This window comes from Delphinapterus leucas, chromosome 4 (assembly GCF_059928025.1).
Source record: "Delphinapterus leucas isolate spDelLeu-1000000601 "Yukka" chromosome 4, BTC_Dleu_Yukka2, whole genome shotgun sequence".
Taxonomy (NCBI): domain Eukaryota; kingdom Metazoa; phylum Chordata; class Mammalia; order Artiodactyla; family Monodontidae; genus Delphinapterus; species Delphinapterus leucas.
In genome coordinates, this window is record NC_143132.1 from 2109099 (window position 1) to 2123175 (window position 14077).

The window sequence follows — 14077 nt, forward strand, 5'->3', positions numbered from 1 at the left end:
TTTGGAGAGCTGGAAAAGGTTTAATACATACAACACTTATTTACAAGCTGTGACTTTCACACCAATAAAAACAAACACATGTTTATTTTGTCCTTGATTTTTGGTGCAACTTAAACATTACATCAGTTAGTTTGTACTTTTAAAAATAATAAATCGACCATATGTACAATTAAATGTACAACCTAGAGCAGAGTAATCCTTTTGCATGGTATGACTGCAATGTAGTGGACAGCAGAGAATAACAGTCCAAGACTTTCATCCTTCCTACAACCAGACTAGAAATACACTGAGAAGACCCCTCTAATCGTCATTTAAATGGAACCTCTTAATTTCTGAGACTTAAGGTGCAAAAGAAAAATATTCATCATACAGTTACATGTAAAGACTAAGTTTAAAGGTGAGAGAAAAACAACGTACTAACCCCCACAGACACTATGACAATGAAAATAAATACATACTTAATTCCATGTGCATATAATACCTAATCCACATCGGGGGAGAAGGGAGAAAGGGTTCCAGAAACATTTACTTCCAAATTATTTCAACACCGAGTTCTTTCTCATGCCCTGGTCTAGTCTTAAAGTACCTTTAAAATGGCTCCAGCTGATGAATGCTCCAGGTCCGCCCAGTTTGACATCCCAAGGCACAGAAGGGGTTTTGTTCTTTCCCCACCCCACCCCCCAGCGCCATCCCCCTGCCCAGAAAGGGTGTTATTCTAGAAAAGCACAACTAGAGGATCTGAGGTAAAGGACTGTGTTTTACCCCTTAGGAGACATACAAATCCACCTGGTCCAGAAATCGGGCAGCCGTGTGACCAGAAAGGCACACACGTGTCACTAACAAGCCTGCAAGGCCTGCTGCGCGTCTACCTGAAAGAGCCTTGGGCTTCCACAGAGAACCAGCAGATGACAGGCTGCTCAGGTGAGAGCACTAGAAGCTCTTTCCTGAGCAGAGGGTGAGGGAAAAGGCGGGGCTCTGGGCAAACACGGGAGGACAGCAGCACAGGCACGGGGCGATGAGAAAATAACAAGGCATCTTACACCCCAGACAGCACACAAGTAACGATGCAACTCAGCTGACCAGCTGCTGTACACTGAAATTCTCTGATGTGTCCACGGCCAGGCAGAATCACCAAAAGTCTGGTTAGAGCGAGACAGTTACAATCGAGTCAGGATCCCTTCAAGCGTGCACGCACGCGCACGCGCACGCGCGCACGGCCGGTCTGGGGACTGTGAACCCTGGGCGTGGTCACGTGACGCTGACTTCGAGAACATGGTCGTCTTGGCTGGGGATGACCAGGACCTGCGTGCCCGCGCTGGCGTTGAAGGCCTGGCCGGGGGGCAGCGCCCGGAGCCGGGGCATGGGCAAGCCCTTGTGCTCGCTGCTGGCCACCGAGCGCGTGCTGCCCCTGCTCTGGACGCTGCCGCTGTCCAGCTGGTCGTCCACGTGCTTGTCCACCGAGAGGCTGTCGTTTTCTATCCAGCTATCTGGAAAGCGCACAGGAAGTGAGATGGAGGCCGCCCAGCGCCGCCCTCTCCCCACCCCGGGGAGCCGCCAGCCTCCCGAGTCACCCTTCAGGGCACAAGGATGTCAAAGGCGGCCTCGCCTTTGAAGAGAACGTAGCGCCTGGGTCCTGGGCGGACTGCTCTCCAGACCAGGGCTCAGGACGTGTAGCCCTGAGTAGCGTCTGGCCCTGGACACGGGCTGCCAAGCAGCAAGCCTGTCCCCATGCTGGTGTGCGGCCGCTCCGCACGGAGCTGCCCCGCCCACAGGGCGGTGCCTTCACCGCACAGTCCTTACCAGCATCCAGCTGTGACGAGTGTGCAGAGTGATGGGGCAGGTATTTAAACAGCCTGACGTCGGGGAGGGGCAGGTAACCCGCAAAGAGGGGCATCACCTCCATGTGGACTCTGTGAGTGGCCCGAGCAGCCACAGGCATGGAGATGACCCCGGAACTCTTCCCGCACACTGCCCAGTTGCTGCTGTTGTCGACAACTGAAACAAAGAGGGAAAGCACCGTTTTCACCCCAGAAAAGGACCTTCAGTGTTCACACCAAAATAAGAAACATCAACAGTCTCACACTCCACAATGAGAAGTCCAGAACCGGAGCGTATACTCTGTATCTCGATGCCTTGTAACTGCACCTCAAAGTAAAACACATCTGATTTAATAAGGAAGATACAGGTTGGGTGCACAGGGAAAAATCACTTTTTCCTCCTCAAGTTAATAAATGAGCAGTGATTCAATTCTGCATTCAAATCCCCTTGAAAGCGCCGTGTGGTGCTCCAAGAGCACGGTCGCTCCAGCTGCAGAATGGGGGCAGGGCAGGGAAGCTGGCTCCTCTGGGGGTGGGTCTGACCCCAACTCTGCCAAAGAAGCCTCTGATGGGACGGGAAGAAAAGATGCAGGTAAAGCACTTAGTTCCTCTACGCGTACCTCGGAGAGGCTTCCTATATGGCAGGTGCTATTACGAACACTAACTTAAACCACAACTGGGATGTAATTCAGTGCGATTCGAACACCTAACTGAGCAGTCATTCAGAAGTTAAGGAGGACAGGTGTTGCTTGTCCTCGAGCAGCAGGTGACCTTGCACAGAGGTCAGAGCATCCCTGCCATGGGACACAAAGCAAGAGCCCAGGAGCCCATGACTAGACGCTCCACGAGCAAAGAAGGGGTGGCAGAGAGCGAACTTCCCACAGGTGGGGCCGGGGGGCCTTGGAGGATGGGCAGAAGGCAAAGCAGCATCGCGGAGGGGCACACCGGAGCAGTGGTTCTCTGAGCTGGTCCTCAGGGCACCGGTGAGGGCACGTTCCTGCCTTCCTCAGTGTTGACATGCCCTCTGGTGGGAAACGCGAGGGCCTGAGTGTGAGCTGGGGCCCCACGTGTACTCAGAGTCCAGGCATTGTGTTCTTCGCCATCACAGACTTGCAGGAAGAGACCGCCAGTTTTAGTTAAGGATGCCCTCATGAAGCAGTCAAAATCAATTTAATTTTATTAATTCAACCCTTTCGTACACATCTCTTTTTCTAACTTTAATTTTGAGATGATTAGAGACTCACAAGAACTTGCAGAATAGTAGAGAGAGGTCCGTGCACCCGTCACCCTGCTTCCTGTAACATGGGAAGTGGGCCTGGACACAGCACAGGCCGCCAGGCCACTGAGCTCGCTGGGGCCTCACCAGCGAGCTCGTCAGCCTCAGGCATCCGGCAGACGCAGACGCCTGCTTATAAATGAATGGCATGAGCCTGGCACTTCAAAGAAGTTGCCCATGATACAGTTCAAAACTCTGATCAAAAGTTAGCATTTTGGAAAACCTGCCTTTGCCACTGTGAGCTTGGCAGGGTCCTGGCACTCCAAGACTCTCGTGATGGGCCCAGCGTGAGCCTGAGGCCAGCACAAGTTTGTGCCCTGAACAACGAAAGGGGCCGCACAATTCAGGAACCGTGTTTCGCAAATGACGGAGGCGCGGGGCTACAAAATGTGCCCGGGTAAAAGATCCTTCCAAGATGCAAGGCAGATGAAAGGACTGAATGAGACAGCACGAAACGCTCACTCATGTGATTTCAGATTCCACGTTGTAACCAGGCTGTCAAAAACTACCGCTTGTTGAGTTTTGGTGGAGTATCAGAGAACATCCACAGTTATCTGAAGGCTGTTCAGAGAGTGCTGCCTTTACCGATTACAAATCTGTGCGAGACTAGAGTTTCTTCATCTACCTTAACCAGTACGGGACATCACCAGATTGAATGCAGCGGACAGGAAAATTCAGTACCTGCCATGAGCCAGACGTTAAAGAGATTTGAAAGGCTGCAAAACGCCATTCTTCTCGCTCTATTTACTGTTCTGGAAAATAGTTCTTTTTCAAGAGTATTATCAGGTAATGGCTTCCCTATTATTTTAAAATAAGTAAATAAATATTTGCCTCCTTAATTACTTTTAGAGCATTAATGTCCTGACGCCAAAACCTGAGAACCACTACTGAAGAAGCCCAGGCCCAGGAGGAGGGGGGCTGCAAAGGGGTGTCTGGCAGAGACTGGGGAGGGTGGAGGGCCCGGGCATGTCAGGGTCGGGGTGCAGGTGGCGGGTGAGGGGAAAGGGAGTGAAAGGAGGCTGGAGGGAAAGGGCAGGAGCATGACTACAGGACGCCTGGCCTGCTCAGCGACGGGGTCTGGGCTCTGCTCCGGGGGGATGGGCCTGACTCACGGGTAGACAGGACAGGGCAGCTCTAGGCACCACTGTGTGCTCAGCCCTGAGCCCCAAGGCTGTTCGAATGGCTGTTAGGAGAACGACTCCACAGTAACCAGGCTCAACATCCCGTGGGCCCAGGACCATATCATACACTGGAACATTCAAACGTGCTCTTTCCAATACTAGAACGTTCTCTCTTCAGACGAGGAACACTACACTTTGTGGATGGCAGGGATGAGCACAACAGCCAGTGGAAAGCAGCCTCTAGACCCACCTTCGTACATAAGCTTCGTTGAAAAATAGTCCTCACGTTCCGTCAGCGCCTCATCCTTGTCCGCGTCCGAGAGGTCCGAGAGCCGCGTGATGGACACCTCCAAGGAGCAGAGCGAGCCTGTCTTACAGAGCTCTGTCCCTGGAGGGGGCGATATCTCCGCTCTCACACTGTATAAGGTCTGGGCGAGAAAGGAGAGAGAAGGGCACAGGAGACATAAGCCATCTGAAGAAATGTTGTTTGGGGCCACCACGGTGCCGCCCGCAGACTCGAGAGAGAACGGACCAGAGGAGGAGCTGTGCGTTCGCTGCCCCTGACCGCTGACTCCCTGTAGAGATGATGCCCTCGGGAAGCGCCACCTCAAGAGCCTTAAGCTCTCTTCCTAACGAGAACGCGTGCAAGCATCTCAGGAGAAGAAAGGTAGGACGGCCCGTGACCCTGCATGGGCCTGTCACCCACAGTCAGGGTCAGATTCTGCTTCAGGAGCCTCCGCCATCCATCGATCCACATTGATTTATCTGCCCAGGCTACTTTAAAGCAGATTCCAGACCTGGCACTTCACCCATATATACTTCAGGATGTGTTACTAAACAGTACGGACGTTTTCTTAACAAAACACAATGCCATTATCACAACTAGCAAAATTAACAGGAGTTCCTTGGAAAGGTCCATAATGAACCTTCTCCATAATGCTTCTTTCTCCGTGACCTGTCTGGTAGTCGCACGTGTTCACACTTGCCCACCACCCGGGACAAAGGCCTCAAGCCCGCACAAGGGATCACAGCCCGGGCCCCCCACACGTGGCTGCCCCCCTTCTGAAGGAGAGAACAGCAACACCAAAGGGGCCGATGGAAGAGGCTCTGGCCCGAGAAGCTCACGGCCAGAGCCCGCACGGTCCGCAAGGGCTGCGAGGGCGGCCAGACGAGCGCAACTGTGCTGAGAGCTGGAGAGGCAGCTCCAAGTGACAGAGTGACGAGGTGGCTGCGCTCCTAAGTGTGTGTCCTTGCACACGGCTTCCGGGCTGCTCTCGGGAAGGAGGGGCGGCTGAGCCTAAGTCAGCAGCAAGGGGCCTGCTGACAGCAGCCACGGAGGCTGCGGGTACAGTGCTTAGAAGTAAGCTCCCCAGAAATCAACTCGGCAGATTTTCAACAAGGGTGCCAGGACCATCCAACAGGGAAAGAAGGGTCTTTTCAACGAACGGCATAGGGGCACCACATGGAAAGAATGAATCTGGACCGCCACCTGTCACCACACATAAAGTTACCTCAAAGTAGATCGTAGACTGAAATGTAAAAGCTAAAACTATAAAACTCTTAGAAGAAAACATGGGAGGAAATCTTTTTGAACTTGGGATAAACAATGATTTCTTAGATCCTACACCAAAAGTACAAGAAATAAGAGACTAAGGTTGGACTTCACCAAAATTAAAAACTTTTGTGCTTCAGAGGAAACCATCAAGAAAGTGAAAATACAACCACAGAATGGGAGAAAATATCAGCAGGTCACATGTATGATAAGGGACTGAACATACAGAGAAACACACACAACTCAATAAAAAGACAAGCCTACTAAAAAATGGGAAAAGGATATGAATAGACATCTCTCCAAGAAGACACACAAATGGCCAAAAAGCACAGGAAAGATACTGAACACCATGGGACATCATGAGAGACCAGCTCACGCCCACTGGGATGCCTGTGATCAAGGGGCAGCAAGAACAAGTGTTGGTGTGAGTGTGGAAACTGGAACCCTCACAGGTTGCCCGAGAGAATATAAAGTGATGTTTCTTTAAAAAACAGTTTAACAGCTTCTCAAAAAGTTAAACACAGAGCTACCATATGACCCAGCAACTCCACCGAGGAATTTACCTAAGAGGATGGAACACATACATACACATAAAAGCTTCCACAAGGATTTTCACAGCATTATTATTCATAACAGTCCCAAGGTGGAAACAACCCAGATGTCCAGCCACAGGTAAATGGAAAACAAAATGTGGCCTATCCACACAATGGAATATTATTCACCCACAACAAAGAATGGAGTCCTGAACATGCTGCAAAATGAATGAGCTCTGGAAACATCCTGTCACGTGAAAGCAGCCAGTCTTGAGAGGATCGCACATAACACGACTGCACCTGAACAGGCAAAGCCCAGGCACACTTGCCTCTGGATCGGGGTGGCCCAGGGTGAGAAGAGGAAGGAGAGGGGGTGAGTGTGAACGGGGCACAGGCTTCTTCTTGGGAGGATGAAAAGTGTGCTAAAACACGATCATGGTGCCGGTAGCACAGCTCTGTCAACACGCTAACTTCACTGACGTGCACACTCCAAATGGGTGAACTTCATGGTATAGAAATCAAATCTCAATGAAGCTTTTTAAAAAACGTGGTATCTGGGGACTTGCCTGGTGGCTCAGTGGTTCAGAATCTGCCTGCCAAAACAAGGGACACGGGTTCGAGCCCTGGTCTGGGAAGATCCCACATGCCGTGGAGCAACTAAGCTCATGCGCCCCAACTACTGAGCCTGTGCTCTAGAGCCCGCGAGAGCCACAACTACTGGGCCCACGTGCCTAGAGCCCGCGCTCCGCAGCAAGAAAAGCCGCCGCAATGAGAAGGCCGTGAGCAGCAACGAAGAGTAGCCCCCGCTCGCCGCAACTAGAGAAAGCGCACATGCAGCAACGAAGACCCAGCGCAGCCCAGAAAGAAAGGTGGTGTCTGTATTTCTTATCCTCAGAATACCGGTTTTGAAGACAGCAATCCACCAGGTATTTTTCTCTGGCCTGTAACTAAGCTTGTTCAGTTCGAAAGGAAAATTTTTCCTATGCTCAATTTGAGAAGGAAGCAAGAAAGACAGAAAATAGTGGAAACTGCTAACTAGCGTTAATCGTCTGCAGTAAGGAAACCAGATGAAATGTTTGCAGACTCTTTACCACATGAATAATTTAATGTTCAGCTGCTGTGAACAACACAGCAGAAAGGCACCTGTTTGTCCAACAAAACGAGGAACTATGCTAGTGATTATGTTTAACTCTAAGGCTAATAAGGAGAGCTCAAGGAAGCAGGAGGGTCGAAACAAATAGTCTTCTGGTTGGAAGGAGGTGTTGAAAAAATTGCTAACGTCAAGAGCTATACAAACACCTTCTCAAATAAAGTGTTTGACGATCTCAGTCGTAAAGAGAAGAAAAGGGAACACCCCAAAGTTGTGTATCCACATTTTGATTTACCTAACACCAAACCCAATCATCTCAGTACAGAAACAAAACACAACTACTGCCTTTACTCACCTAAGTCTAGGCTGCTTTTAGCTCCACACCTAATGTGCAGGTTAAAGAAAATCTGCTTTAAGTAAGTTTCCACAATACTTTCAGTTTTTCTTCTAAAAAACTAGAGACACAGCAGCTAATGCTCAAGATAAAAGGACTCTAAGAAACGGGTGCAGGACACGACTAAGTCAGCGCTAAGGCAGAGAAAAGGGAGGAGAGGCGGGGTCCTGTCTCTGGAGACGACCGCGCTCAGCGGGAGCCGCGCAGGAGGGCACGAGTGTCAGACCCGCCACCGGACCGGACCTCGGGCTGTAACTAGCCAGTCAGGGCCTCCAGGCCCCAAGTGCTGGCTCTTTTCTGCGACTGGTTGCTTCATTATATTGAAAGCTTTTGTCTGATTTACAGAAGGTAAAGAATATGATGCCTTCTTCCATCTCGCCACCACACAAGCCCACCAGAAAATAAGGCAATACATACCAAAAAATTGTCCACTTGAAATTCATAAGTATAGGGCTTTAAGGAGACAGACAGCCGCTCCTCAGAAGCTGGGGAGAATCCAACGGAGAACCGGCAGTGCAGGGAGGGGGGAGGCTCCTGTGTCCACTTCAGCTCCCAGACAAAGAACACCGCCTGCCTGCTGTGGATGCGCTGCAAGGGAGTCGGCCGTCACTGCCTGCGCACGCGACACAGGCGCTCAGTCCCGGGGGCGCCTCCCGCCAGGGGGGCGAGAGGGTCGGGGGAGGCGGTCCCCCAGGGCCCGCTTCCCCACACGCCGCCTGCACTGCCCCGCCCACCTCCCCAGCACTGCCCTCAGCTGCCCTCGAGGAAGACTGCCTCGAACTGGTCAAAAGGGTCTCAGCCTTTGTGATTCCATAAGCTCTACAGCACAGGGGATTATTTTAAAAAGCATGAAGAGCAGTTACTAGTATTCAGTATCCCATACATTCCCAAAGTGGGAAATGTCATCAGACAGTTAAAGGGACATCCTTACACCCACGCCAACTACTGTGTATCTGCCACTAAGTGAAGTGAGGAAGGGAGCTGGCACCACCTCGGGCCAACAGTCCATACCTATAAGCACAGTGACAGACCCGGGAAGCATTTGAAATGGGTCAAATGCTGGGAAAAACCCTTTGAAAATGCTAAAGATCAGACATCCATTAAGAAAACCTTTGATCTTCTAAACACTCAGCACTGACTGTCTAAAAACACACGCAACCAATGAACAGAAAAAACAGGGCCAGGATTCAGCCAGACAGTGTGAACGTGAACGTGACTCCTTTACAAAGCTACCCCGACACCTGAGAGCCCGTCGCTGGGCAAGGCAGTCATGTACGCGGCAGCCACTGTTTCTGGCGATGATGGCGTCCACGCAATCAGCATGAGACTGATCAGGACAAGCTTGGAATAAATCTGTGTGTGGAGTCTGACAAATGTAAGATTTAATTTTTCTAAAAATACAAATATCAACCTATTTCTTACTCCATGTGCTGTGCAACTCGGCCCACAGCGAACCGCAAACATGCACATCGCAGCAACACAGCTGCATGTCAGCGCGTGCTTCCCACTGACCACCAGCAAGGTCGTTCCCTACACGGAAGGGCTCAGCTGAAGCACACGGTCACTTCCATCAACATCACTACACTCTTGTTCTCCTCAGAGGTTTGTGCTCGGTTCTAAGAAACGGTTACCTGTTCGGATTCCGTGTTCAGCGGTATTAGTTGCAGGTCGGTACTATCACCAGTATCCACAAGATGACTATCTGACAGCTGAAAGTCGAGTTCTGACAAATTCTGGACACACACTTGAACATATTTCCTAAAGGAGAAAAATAATAAGATTTTGCTATTTAAGAACTTTATTAAATACATTTTGGCTGTATTAAGAAGATGTTCTGTAAGGAATCAAAAAAGTGACACAGGAAAATAAGAACCAGTTGTTAACATGTATTTCTACTTTTAATTTCACATGTAAAAGTGTCAGAAAAAAAAAAATCTTTCTATGCAAGCTATCTCTTAGGAAAAATGGGTCTAAGAATATTCTGTTTTGGATACTTTATTACACGACTGTAAGTGATTTTCCTAAACATACAATAGCTTGCAATGAGTCATGGAAGAAGAAGTAACGATTACTCTTCATCTACGGAAGTAACGGTTACTCACTGACAAACAAGGTCAGCACAGAATTCACTTTTATTTCTGGTACACGTAAAGAGGAGTTGTGAAAAGCCAGGCTCGAATAAAGCAGCCCAGGCTCTCTGGAGAGCTGCTGGTGTTTTTAACCGCCACACACTGCGTCTCCTGACGCGGGGACAGGTGAAGCACAGGATGGTACCTGCAGACTTCCTCGTCCAAAAACTGAACCTGAACCTAGTCAAGCCTCTAAAGCAGCAGATCTCAACTGGGGACAATGTCTGGGGCCATCTGTGGCTCACACTAAGGGTACGGAGGGCAAGGAGTGCCCCTGGCAGAAAGCGGGGGGCCAGGGGTGCTGCCAAACAGCCACAACACAGGGACCTGACCGAGAGTCGGGAGTGCTGAGACTGCAAGCCCCCCTCTAGAGGTGACAGACAGCAGCTGACAGGGAGCTACTTACACAGACCCCCGAGGACGTGACCAGGGGAATCCAGAATGGCAACTGACCCAAGTCTGGCAACGGGCCAATGGCTTGAAAACGGGGGGAGGAGGGATGAGACGGGATCTCAGAAACAGAGGGGACTGTGTTTGAATCCCACATCCTACAAACCAAATCTGAGTATGGGCTGGGCGCTATAGGACCCAGGGAATTACTGCGAATTTTAACAGGTGGACAGTGGCATCATGGCCATGAGAAAACATGCATCACCAAACATGCTCAGCATCACCAAAGCCAAGCTCTGAACAGTAGGGCCTGCAGGTAGGGGAGCCTGGGAAAGGGGCCTGAGGTCCTTTACCGTGTCCCGGATGACAGCAGGGAGTGCGTGGTCCTGAAGGGCATGCTGAACGTCAGCGAGATGACGGTGGAGTAGATGGACCACGGGCAATCGATGGACACCTGAGGAGAGACGGGGGACAGGCGTTCAGACCCCTCATCACACGGGACAGGCACCGCCACCACCATCCATCCAGATCTGTGGTGGCTGCCCATTTCCTAGACATTTGATGTCTTTACCATTTCTTATCCAGAGAGATAAACCCCATTAAACATATACACAAACAAAGGAGAGATAAATGAGCCATCGGCACAGTATCAACCGCTCTGAGCAGACGCCGCAGCCCGCAGCGCAGACCCTACCCCGTTATTCTCACGGGCGTGTGGCCACAACGCCACGTGTGTTTTTAATGTGCAGGAGGTTATGACAAAGTGCTTTCAGTCACTCACGTGCAGATGACACTAACCAATCATTAACTATTACAAATCAAGTGAATCACCCAAACTCTTAATCCACAAGACACTGAATACAGAACTGCAAACCAATTTGGGGCTGTCGTGTGGACCAATAAGCTATTAACTTCCTTAAGGGCAGAAACCAGTTCCCAAGCTTGTATTTTATTTCCCCCCACAAAGGAATGTACTGAGTACAGAACGTGCGCTTATTGTTGTAAGTAGCATCTTTGCCTCCTGAACTCTGTATCAGATAAGGAGGGAAGAAATTTCAAGGACTGAAAATTAAGACATTCTTTTTGAGATCCTGCCTTGCCTGGTATTCTATGCCACAATCCCTTTGAAATGACTGCTTCGATTAGCCTCTCATCCTACTGCTTTTGTGCATTCACTTCTTTTTTAAAAATTGTTCAATTTATTTAAACTAAAAAACAAAAACAAAATAACAAAAAAACAATTCATCCATTTCTCTCAACCCTTACTCCACGCCTCACGCAGCCACCAATATGTCCTTATCTAGGAGCTTGGTCTTTATTTTTACTTTTTTAGATTCCACATATAAGTTAGATCACATGGTATCTGTCTTTGTCTTCTTTCACTTAGCATGATGCCCTCTAGATCCATCCACGTTGTCGCAAATGACAAGACTTATTCTTCTTTATGGCTGAATAATATTCCTCTGTGTGTGTGTGTGTGTGTGTGTTTGTGTGTGTGTGTGTATTCATCTTTATTCATTCATCCATGGTGGATGCTTAGGTTGCTTCTATATCTTGGCTATTATACATAATGCTGCAATGAACACGGGGGTGCAGGTATCTTTTTGAGTTAGTGTTTTTGTTTTCTTCAGAAAAATACCCAGAAGTAGAATTGCTAAATTGTATGACAGACCTATTTTTAATTTTTTGAGGAACTTCCACACTGTTTTCTACAGTGGCTGCACCACTTTACATCCCCACCAATAATACATGAGGGTTCCCTTTCTGCCGACACTTATCATTTGTTGTCTTTTTGATAACAGCCATTCTGACAGGTGTGAGATGATGATCTCATTGTGGTTTTGATTACATTTCCCTGATGATTAAGTGATGTTGAGCATCTTTTCATGTACCTGTTGGCCTTCTGTATATCTTCTTTGGAAAAATGTCTGTTCAGATCTTCTGCACATTTTTTAATTGGATTGCTTGTTTTTTTTGCTATTGAGTTATATGAGTTCTTTATACATTTTGTTTATTAGCCACTTATCAGACATATGATTTGGAAATATTTCTTCCATTCAGTAGGCTGCCTTTTCATTTTGTCAATAGTTTCTTTGCTGTGTAGAAGCTTTTTAGTTTGACGGAGTCCCAGCTGTTTATTTTTGCTTTTATTGCTTTTGCTTTTGGTGTCAGATTGAAAAAATCAACATCAAGGCCCATGTCAAGAACTTACTACCTGTGTTTTCTTCTAGGAGTTTTATGGTTTCAGGTCTTACTTTCAAGTCTTTAACCCATTTTTAGTTCATTTATGTGTACAGTGTAAAGTCCAGTTTCATTCCTTTCTATGTGACTCTCCAGTTTTCCCAACACCTTTACTGAATGTCCTTTCCTCATTATACATTCTTGGATCCTTCATCATAAGTTAATTGACCATATATGTGTAGATTTATTTCTGGGCTCTCTATTCTGGTCCATCGATCTATGTGTCTGTTTTCATGCCAGTACCACACTGTTTTAATTACTGTAGGTTTGTAATATATTAACAGTTTGAAATCAGGGAGCATAATACCTCCAGCTTTGTACTTCTTTGTCAGGATTGCTTTGGGGACTTCCCTGGTGGCGCAGTGGTTAAGAATCCGCGTGCCAATGCAGGGGACACAGGTTCAATCCCTGGTCTGGGAAGATCCCACATACTGCGGAGCAACTAAGCCTGTGTGCCACAACTACTAAGCCTGTGCTCTAGAGCCCGCACGCCACAGCTACTGAAGCCCGCACGCCCTAGAGCCTGCGTGCCACCACTACTGAGGCCCACGCGCTCTAGGACCCGCGTGCCACAACGACTGAGCCTGTGCTCCACAACAAGAGAAGCCACCGCAATGAGAAGCCCGTTCACTGCAACAAAGAGTAGGCCCCACTCACCACAACTAGAGAAAGCCCGCGGGCAGCAACAAAGACCCAACGCAGTCAAAAAAAAAAATAAGATTGCTCTGGCTATTTGGGGTCTTCTGTGGTTCCACACAAACTTTAGGATTGTTTCTTCTATTTCTGTGAAAAATCCCTGGAATTTTGATAGGGATTGCACTGAATCTGCAGACTGCCTTGGGTAGTATGGACATTTTACAATATTAATTCTTCCAACCCATGAGCATAGACTATCTTTCCATTTATTTATGTCTTCTATTTCTTTCGTTAATGTCTTCTGAGTTTCAATAAACAAGTCTTTTACCTTCAGGGTTAAATTTATTCCTAGGTATTTTATTTTTTGATGCAATTGAAAATGGGATTGTTTTCCAAATTTCTCTTTCTGACAGTTCATTGTTAGTGTAAAGAAATGCAACAGATTTTTGTGTACTGGTTTTGTATCCTGTAACTTTACTGAATTTGCTTACTAGTCCTAACAGTTTTTTGTGTTGGAGTCTTTAGATTTTTCTCTATATAATATCATATCATCTTCAAATAGTGACAGTTTTACTTCTTCCTTTCCAATTTGGATGACTTTTATTTATTTTTATTGCCTAATTGCTCTAAGACTTCCAATACTATGTTAAATAAAAGTGGTGGGCATCCTTGTCTTATTCCTGATCTCAGAAGAAAAGCTTTTAGCTTTTCACCATTGATCACAATGTTGGCTGTGGGCTTGCCATATATGGCCTTTATTATGTTGAGGAACATTCCCTCTGTTCTGGCTTTGTTGAGAATCTTTATCATAAATGGATGTTGAATTTTGTCAAATGCTCTGTCTGCACCTATTGACAAGATCACATGATTTTTAATCCTTCATTCTGTTAATGTAGTG

The 14077-nt window shown here is 48.0% G+C and overlaps 1 protein-coding gene across 9 annotated transcripts in view; it reads right to left on the reverse strand.

Annotated features, from left to right (window-relative positions):
* The window catches only part of TRAPPC10 (trafficking protein particle complex subunit 10), an 88711-nt gene continuing 74634 nt past the window's right edge, over positions 1–14077 (reverse strand). For 8 of the 9 annotated variants that reach the window (XM_089910122.1, XM_089910125.1, XM_089910124.1 and 5 more), the window contains 6 exons: positions 10656–10756; positions 9415–9541; positions 8201–8371; positions 4465–4642; positions 1801–1995; positions 1–1487 (listed from right to left, as the gene is read on the reverse strand). In XM_089910122.1, coding sequence (XP_089766248.1) covers positions 1249–1487; positions 1801–1995; positions 4465–4642; positions 8201–8371; positions 9415–9541; positions 10656–10756 — 1011 coding nt within the window. In that variant the 3' untranslated portion in view covers positions 1–1248. Of the gene's footprint in view, positions 1488–1800; positions 1996–4464; positions 4643–8200; positions 8397–9414; positions 9542–10655; positions 10757–14077 lie in introns of those variants that run through there. The other variant, XR_016392929.1, reaches the window with a different exon arrangement.